This window comes from Sceloporus occidentalis, unplaced genomic scaffold (assembly GCF_023333645.1).
Source record: "Sceloporus occidentalis isolate IW3139 unplaced genomic scaffold, rSceOcc1.0.p SCAF_376, whole genome shotgun sequence".
In the NCBI taxonomy this organism is placed as follows: Eukaryota; Metazoa; Chordata; class Lepidosauria; order Squamata; family Phrynosomatidae; genus Sceloporus; species Sceloporus occidentalis.
The window spans coordinates 78,340-87,653 of NW_028317356.1; the positions used below are offsets into that span (position 1 = coordinate 78,340).

At 44.4% G+C, this 9,314-nt stretch overlaps 1 protein-coding gene across 1 annotated transcript; it reads right to left on the minus strand.

Moving 5' to 3' along the window:
- Window positions 1-5,314: 5,314 nt before the first annotated feature.
- On the minus strand, window positions 5,315-8,965 carry LOC149273432 (plasminogen activator inhibitor 1-like). Its single transcript, XM_089506323.1, has 9 exons — window positions 8,949-8,965; window positions 8,615-8,859; window positions 7,426-7,671; window positions 7,066-7,260; window positions 6,741-6,939; window positions 6,363-6,463; window positions 6,179-6,265; window positions 5,493-5,576; window positions 5,315-5,352 (listed from the first exon to the last, which is right to left on the minus strand). The coding sequence occupies exons 1-9, from the start codon at window positions 8,963-8,965 to the stop codon at window positions 5,315-5,317; spliced, it is 1,212 nt and encodes a 403-aa protein (XP_089362449.1).
- Between the last annotated feature and the right edge of the window lie 349 nt (window positions 8,966-9,314).

The window sequence follows — 9,314 nt, forward strand, 5'->3', positions numbered from 1 at the left end:
CAGATCGGCCCCATCTGGCCCCCGTCTAGTCCACCGGTTTATTCTGCCGTAAAGACTCAGACCTTAATCAGTCGTTGCTCTCGTCAAATTCAGGAGCGGTACGCCTGCCCCATGAGTGTTTAAATTCCCTCACTGTATTAACCTCTACCACTTCTGCTGGGAGGCTGTTCCACTCATCTACCACCCACCCAGTAAAGTAAAACTTCCTTCCATGACGGATGGAAAAGGGACCCAGACCTGAAAGCACTGAGAGAAGCAATATGTATATGAAAATGAGACCACTGAGGTTTCAAAACCTTCCAGACAGTAGAGGATTTGTAAAGTGACCCCCTGGCTAAATGGCTGATACGTTAAGCCACACACAGCTCTGGAGACTTATGTGCCTGCCATAGGTTACACATGGCTGTACAGGTACATATACAGACACTTACTATATCACCTCAAGTCTAATGCTATAGGTGCCTATGATATACTCCTCACGTGAACAAACCCAGGCCGTGCCATAAAGAATAACTCCCACTAGGGTAGCCATTGATCCAGCTCCCCTCTGCTCACCATCTTGCCGCCGTCTCTGTGTGCTGTAGCTCCCCGTCCTGCGGCCTGCACTCGGGCCTCGGTCCCCGGCCTCTCCTGGCTCAGTGTCCGGACCTACAGCCTCCTCCCCCAGCCTCACCCCCGGGGGAGGGGAATGAGGCAGGGTGTTGCTACAGCGCATGCGCGAGAGACAAGGACGCCTGCGCGACTAGCGCTATGGGAACTCGAAGAGACCAAAAAGCAGTAACAGCGCATGCTCTGTGCCCTACGCGGAGTTCATGCTCTGCTTGTGTCCATGGTAACAGACCACAGTGACAGGGGGCGGGGTTTGCTAACCTGTCCAGGTGAGTACTACGTCATCCATCTGCTGACGAGCAGCCACATGAGGTGTCAGCACTTGTCGGCCATTTTGTAGGTGGGATGAGATCACATGCTCGGGAATATAGGCTGGGGCAAAAAAACAATAATTAGTGTTAATAAATTATTAAACACATACACAAATATATAATTATTATATATATATATATATATATATATATATATATATATATATAGTGTGTCACTTACATAATTAAATTATTTTATTAAAACAGCTGCATACCCCCAAAGTTCTTGGTATAATCTATCTGGGGAACTCTGTATTATCCTTTACCCCAAGAATCACCCTGCAATGACTCGCTAATGCCGGCAACCAAACCAAATAGTACTAATAACGGCCTGTATGGAAAGCATGAGTCCGTGAAGTCACCTGTATTCAAGCAGGGATTTCACCTGTGATACAGCGCTGAGAAAAGCACCAATCAGAATGCTCGGATATCAACAATATGAGCGACACGTGCGCATGCACGCTAACCCAGTCTTGTGCGCGATCCCAGCACGCTATCCATGTCCATTGTGGAGAGGATTGAACCAACATGGCGGCCATATTTGATGTTTTTTAGGCCAACGTCGGCCAGCATAGTAATAACCGGGGGGCCGGAGGTCTCTTATAGCCTTTCTCCTATACGTTTCCTAGCCAATGGTCTATCACAACGTACAGATAAAGTGTTACCCCCCCCCCCGTCCCATTTATATGACAGATGCCCCATAAATATACCCAGATATATTAATGTATACGTCGGGTTATCAGTCTATAGATTTTTCTGTTCTCAGAAGCATTATCTCTAAATAACCGGCATAATATAAACTGCTTGTAATCCATACGGTGACCTTTACTCTGCGAGAGAATTTTTTTTCCCAAAACACTAGAAGAATTTGGTAAAAAAAAATAATAATAATAATAAAAAAAAGGTTTATTTTGAGCCATACTGCACTGGAAAGCGCAAAAACAAAACAAAAAGAAAAATGATTTAAACAAATATAAAAAATATTAAACTATATATATATATTTTTACATTTTATTTGTTTTTTTAAAGTGCCCCAATATCCATTAGCTCTTCCACTACAACTAAAAAAAAAAAAAAAAAAATCACAAAAAATCCTGGTTTTAGGGTATTAAAGATCCTTATAAAAATATGGGTTATTCAGTCCTTGATGTCGTCTTAGATTCAGGGTGGCTATATGTATTCCCTGCATGCTTAGATCCCCTTACTGTATTAGCCTCTACTACCTCTGCTGGGAAGCTGTTCCATTTATCTACCACCCTCCCTTGTAAGGCAAAACTTCCTTACGTTCCGTCGAAGCCTCCGACCCTCTAGCTTTAGATTCTGGTCTCTCCTTCTAACATTTCTCCTCGTTTGAAATAAACACCCTTTCGTCTTTAACATGCAGACTAAATGGGCCGAAAAGGTCCAAATAGAAATGCTATTAATCTCCTCTATGGTGAATGGAGCTCCCTCTAGTGTCCAGCTAGATGTATTGTACCTCAGATAAGACTGATTTATTATTTGTATGTAATTATTATTATTATTTTATTATTATTTATTGTTTCATATAGCGCCATCAATTATTTAAACATTTTTCGATGTATAAGCAGTTTGTGCCAAAAAAACCCCAAAAATAAACATGCCTTTTTTTAATTATCCAATTCTAAAAAGATTTGCCGCATCTTGTGAAGCAATCAAGGCTTATAATTTGACATTTTCACAGGCAATGTATATTCTGAATTGCGTTGTTTGCAGCAAAAAAAAAATGTAGATTTTTTTTTTCCCCCCCAGTTCCATCGGAAAAAAAAAAACTGGATCTGATTTTCGTTTTATTGAAAACAAAAAAGCAAATTTTTTTTCGCAAAAAAAAATCCGATTGATTTCTGGTGAGAGCTCATCAGCTGATCTGTAATGGATCACATGTAGAAGTATAGAAATACCCGGTACGGTGGCGGAATAAATAGACCCGCTAAGAACTAGCGATGGAAACCGTCTAATGAGATCATCTATTCTCTAATGGGAGGAGCAGAGTGCTAATTAGAGTCGTTACACACTAATTCAATAAAAGCTGCAATCTAATTGGTTCAGCAATGGGATCATCCGGTCACTTATTGATGAAATAGCTCACTGTCATCACCTAAATACTCATTTTAAGTGACTTCATCTTACTTTCTAGTTTACATCTATATATCACACCTACCAAGTGTCCCCAATTAGTACTGTCCCTTTATGGTCCCCAAATCCCTGTGCCCCTTATCCCTCACCTAATGTCCCTCTTTTCTAGGAGCTCAGAACGTTTGCCGCATGCATCTCTAAAAGCCGCAATAATGTGTACGGAAACAGCAAGGAATGGGTTAATACATAAAATTGTGTATAAAACGCTTTGTTCAGTTACATAAATAGCTCGCAAAGCCACATAGAAAACCCCGCCCCCAGTCACACCTCTAACCACACCCCCTAAACGTAGGTGCCCCTTTTTGGCAATTTGATATTATTATTATTAATATTATTATTATTTATTTTTTATTATTTCATTATTACACTCTTATGCCAACATTTCTTAGCTTCACCTATTCACTATACACACTGCCACTCAACAGTTTGGGGTCACTTGTTTTTGAAAGGAAATGGATCAGAAATCCAGCGCAGACGGGGTTAATGTTGTAAATGACTATTGTAGCTGGAAACGGCTGATTTGTAACGGAATATCTTCATAGGAGTGCAGAGGCCCTTTATCACTCCCATCACTCCTGTGTTCCAATGGCCCTTTATCACTCCCATCACTCCTGTGTTCCAATGGCCCTTTATCACTCCCATCACTCCTGTGTTCCAATGGCCCTTTATACCTCCCATCACTCCTGTGTTCCAATGGCCCTTTATCACTCCCATCGCTCCTGTGTTCCAATGGCCCTTTATCACTCCTGTGTTTCAATGGCCCTTTATCACTCCCATCACTCCTGTGTCCCAATGGCCCTTTATCACTCCCATCACTCCTGTGTGCCAATGGCCATTTATCACTCCCATCACTCCTGTGTCCCAATGGCCCTTTATCACTCCCATCACTCCTGTGTCCCAATGGCCCTTTATCACTCCCATCACTCCTGTGTGCCAATGGCCATTTATCACTCCCATCACTCCTGTGTCCCAATGGCCCTTTATCACTCCCATCACCCCTGTGTTCCAACGGCCCTTTATCACTCCCATCACTCCTGTGTTCCAACGGCCCTTTATCACTCCCATCACTCCTGTGTTCCAATGGCCCTTTATCACTCCCATCACTCCTGTGTTCCAATGGCCCTTTATCACTCCCATCACTCCTGTGTTCCAATGGCCCTTTATACCTCCCATCACTCCTGTGTTCCAATGGCCCTTTATCACTCCCATCGCTCCTGTGTTCCAATGGCCCTTTATCACTCCTGTGTTTCAATGGCCCTTTATCACTCCCATCACTCCTGTGTCCCAATGGCCATTTATCACTCCCATCACTCCTGTGTGCCAATGGCCATTTATCACTCCCATCACTCCTGTGTCCCAATGGCCCTTTATCACTCCCATCACTCCTGTGTCCCAATGGCCCTTTATCACTCCCATCACTCCTGTGTGCCAATGGCCATTTATCACTCCCATCACTCCTGTGTCCCAATGGCCCTTTATCACTCCCATCACCCCTGTGTTCCAACGGCCCTTTATCACTCCCATCACTCCTGTGTTCCAACGGCCCTTTATCACTCCCATCACTCCTGTGTTCCAATGGCACGTTGTGTTTACTGAAGTTTAAAAGGCTAATTGATGGTTAGAAAACCCTTTTGCAATTATGTTACAGCCTGAAAACAGCTAAGAGGAGTGGGGTGCACATCATGCTCTTGGGTGATAAAGCCCCCTCCTTGACCAGTTACAAGAGAGATCTCCAATCTCCCCAGCCGGCCCTATACACCATAAAGGGCCTGCACAGCCTCCATAGACCACATTAAAGATGCTGGGAGCCTTTAAGACAAGGAGAGCATTAGTAGCCTCATTCCTAGTACTTTTTTTTAATACCCAGATGACTGAAATTATTATTATTTATTGTTTTATATAGCGCCATCAAATTGCGTAGCCCGGTACAATGAAATGAAATAATAAGAACCACTTTGATATAAATAAATATATTTATTAAATATACAATAGTAAAATTCAGATCTATACAGCTCTAATACCCAGTGATACTCTGACATTCACTCGCACTCTCATTACTTCACATCATTCCCTCCCACACCTTGTTGATCTCTCATACTACCCGTTTTATTTCCCATTCCCTCCCACCCTTGGTCATCTCGCAGATGTCTTGTGCTCTGGTATCTTCTCTCGATGAGCCATGGAAATGCCCAGGGTGGTGGTAGGGTGGACTTGTGTTCTTCAGGATGAAAGATGCGAACTCAAGGCTCCATGACCTGTCCTAGGAACAGCAGCGACCCTACGGGAGATAAAGAAAGTAGGTCTGTCAGGTCAAACTTTATTATTTTTATTTATGGTACACGCTAAGATCCCGTGGTGGACTGGGACGTGGAAGTTAGAACTCCGTGATATAAATTACGGTGTTATTAGACCTCTCACCTGTTGGATTGTGTCGGATGATGAATAAGAATGACCGATCCATGATAACTTCAAGAGGGGACATCCGGGCAAGGAGTATGGCAGCTAAGGGAACAGAAAAAGGTCAGAAGCAACTCTATGTCTGTTAAAGGGTCCTCTTCTATCTCACTCGCTTATTCCATCCCAAGCTGGACCCCTCTGTCTCTCAGTCTGGTCCAACCGCTATCTCCTGAATATCTCAGTTTTAATTCCAAGTCCTCCCCAGAGTCTCTTTTTCAAGCTTTTTGCTTTCTTTTTAAAATTCTTTTCCAATATGAACCTCGAGTTTCTCTCATTCTTGTCCCATATTTTACTCTCATTCATGCTACCTTTGCCGTTCCTCAACACTACACTTACCTAGCCATTCTTTTTAAGCTCTCGTCATCATTCCCATGTTTCAGGATTCCTATTGGATCTTTCTTTCTGGTTTTCTGGCTGGGATTTCTCATATCGCAAACTAGACAGTCGCCTAAAGCACCATTTTTGTAGCCAAGTTGGCTCTAAAGATAGCCAATTCTGAATCTTATCCATTCAACTTTTCTTCCACCCCACCACCCCACCATTTGTTACATGTCCGCCTATGAGCTCCCGAAATGGGAATGCGGTCCTGAATTCACACTCTACTCCTTCCATTAAACCCAGACTTGGCTCTCTGTTGTCCTCCTTACCTGTTGCTGCCGCCGCTTTTGTCCCACTTTCTGTCACCTCCACTTTTATTTTCTGAAAGGCTTGGGAAACGTAGAGCGGTCTCTCGGCTTAAAAACACAATAAATTGCGTGAGTTTCCAGAAGGGGGGATCTCGTTTTTTCAGCTCTCTGATGATCAGGTGTTTTGAGATCTGTGGATACTCACTGGATAGGCGACTGAAGTCTGCCTTCTCTGCGGAGAACATGTCTGTGATTCCAAGACGTTCTAAAGGAGCCTTCAGGTCCACCTCGCTTAGCAGAGAGAACCTTGGGAGAGAATGAAGAGTTATTACACGTGGAATAAACACCGGGTTCATTCACTTAGTGTATCTCGCTACTTGTAGACACCGAGACATTTTATCAGATATGACGAGACAGCACACATTGGCCATAAGGTCACATCGATCTGTGAACATATTGTGCTGGGGACAATATGTTGCTACAAAGGCAGTAATACATGATGTTAGAAACAGCGGAGAGGATGTGGCTGCGCATGGAGGGCAAATAATTTCTGTCACTCTACAGTAGAAGAGGCAGAACTTACTTGGGCAGCATGAGAAGCCGGGTGGACATCTTCATTCTTGCTTTCCATTCTTCAATGAGTTCTGGAGTCAGGATATCGGTGATAGCAGACAGAGGAACTCCTTTCTCATACGGAGCTGCAATCAGCATGCTGAGCTCTCCTCCCTCATAAGGCAGCTCAATGACATCATAATCCTCTCCTTTTGGGGTCAGGAACTCACCTGGAGAGAGAATAACGGTGAGTGTTAAGGAGGGGTATATCTGGCCACCAGAGGACACACTTTAACAGATAAGGTCCAGACATATATTAATTGTCTCATGCAGGGAAGCCCTGAGCAAACACTTACTGTAGTTATATTTGCCACTCTTTGCCATCATGGAGACTTGCACCTGAGACCCATCTGCCCGGTAGAACGGCCTCTGGTGAGTTGCCTCCTCTGGAAACGGGAGGACCCACTTCCCGTCAAAATGTACAGCGCTTAGTAAAACCAGGCGGGTCAGCGCGGGAATAGAGTTGCTCCCCAATAAATCTTGAATCATTCCTGCAAAGAATGGAAAGTTTCCTTAACCATCTAAAAAAAAACATTTTTCATTCATTTATTTATTTATTTTTGGCCGGGAACAGTCAATTGTCATGTGACACAAAAAAAAAACAGGTTGTCGGCATAGACACCTAAAAGCTTGTGTTGTGATGTTCTAATGCTCACCATCTGTCTGGTTCTCCACCCATTGATTCAGAATGTCCCTGGCCTGTTCTTGGTCGGTGAAGTTGACTTGGATCACATGACGCTGGAAGGCGCTCTGAAATCTTTTCAGGAACCCTGGGGTGAGCGCAAGGTCCCGTTGCACGAAGAGGCCGTCGGCCACGTGCACGGACCTGGGGTCTTCACCAGATGTCGAAGGAGAGCAGATGATTTCCCTCAACCTGCGCAGGGAAGCGAACACAGCCCGCTCTGCGGGACCAGAAGGGAGGTGATTAGCAACGGAGACGCATGATCACATGATCAGCCATTACCCACGATACACTGCTCCTCATCAGCAAGGTCAACAGTCTAGAGCTCTATGGCTTCATCTGGTGGAGGCCACCAAATAATACCACCAAATAAAATATACTCCGGTATAGAAATACTCCCGTTCTAGAAGTTCTCCTACTAAATGTTCTAGAACGGAAGGTATGAATTCTAGGTGTCTCTTATGACGGAACGTTCTAGCTATCCAATCACATCGATTTTCTTTCCACTGAGTCCAACCCCAGGCTGTGTGTTTTTTATTATTATTATTACTAGGGATTTACGATCAGATAAGGTGAAATGACTAAACCAGGAACATGCTTGAACTGGGGAACCTCCTGCCAAACCCGTGTCAGACAATACACCCAACAGCCCCGCCGTTCAAAGGAAAGGAAGTGAATCATGGAGTAAATACACGATAAGATGTACCGCCTGCCACTGTTTGATATGATAATATATAGGGGGGGGGCATGTTATTTGGCAATGATCTCCCCGGGGGGGGGGGGCTTACAAGCTGCTGTATGATTTATTGCTTTATACATCGCGTCATATTATTTCATGAGCAGGTTATTTGGAGTTTCACATTAAAACTTTTGTAGCCAAGAGGTAACTGCAACTCCCAACATACAGAGCCAGCTTGGGGCTCGCTAATTCAGATGTGAGCATAAAGGGGGGTTGGGGGCCAGAGAGATGTCTGTTGGATACCAGGGTGCAAGAAGGTCATGGAAAGTACGGCTGTCAAAGTTTTATGCAGCTTTACCAGATGCCTGCAGTTTGGAGTGCGATTAGGAGAAATATCTAAGATGCTTTGTTGTGAACAAAAGCATTATATATATTTAAACCTCACACGATCCCTTTATGCAATTGGTCATCGGTGGTAACTCACCATGGTGTCCGTAATCCAGAGCCCTGGTTATTTGTGCAAGCGTACGCCCCGCTGCTCCAGACTGAAGTATGTTCAGCGCAGAAGAAGCTCCGTACGGTGAAAATCCCAGGTTGCTCTCCTTAAAATCCTGCTGAATCTCCCGAAACAGGCGTACCCCGAATCTAACATCTTGCTGGGCCACCCGGGCTAATGGCGGTAAAGCTGCTGCTATGGCAATAAGGTGCAGCAAAGTGAGGGTAATTAGCCTGGGGCAAAAAGAAAGAGAGTAGGGTTAGGTTCATAAAGGAATACAAAGTATTAACCTTAAAGGGAGAAGAGGCCGTTGGGAGCTCACCTTCTGTTCCAAGTCATCTTCTCCGCTCCCCCAGCTGTAGTGTGGCTCTAGAAGGTGAGTGCCGGGCTATCTGTCTCAGCGGCTGCTGTGAATGAATGAGAGAGGCGAACGGCTCTGACTTTATACGTCTTCCCACAACTGACGCCCCCGGGGTGTTTCCTAACATGTGCCAAAACCTCATGTTCTGTCTGTCTGGACTCCCAGATGTGAATGTGTAATAGGAACAGCCCCTTGTCTCTTGTCCAATGCGAGCGTGTGTGTGTGTGAGTGTGTGCGAGTGTGTGTCTGGCTGTCAGTGTACATTATGTCTGAAGCCAAAAAAATCTCCCCCCTGTGAGATCATTATAATACACGTTACAGTAAATG

Coding starts and splice junctions, on each gene's coding strand:
- LOC149273432 (XM_089506323.1), bottom strand. Junction 6,464..6,740: donor CGGCTTCTCATGCTGCCCAA/GTAAGTTCTGCC, acceptor TTCTCTCCCAAG/GTTCTCTCTGCTAAGCGAGG. Junction 5,353..5,492: donor CATCCGACACAATCCAACAG/GTGAGAGGTCTA, acceptor TATCTCCCGTAG/GGTCGCTGCTGTTCCTAGGA.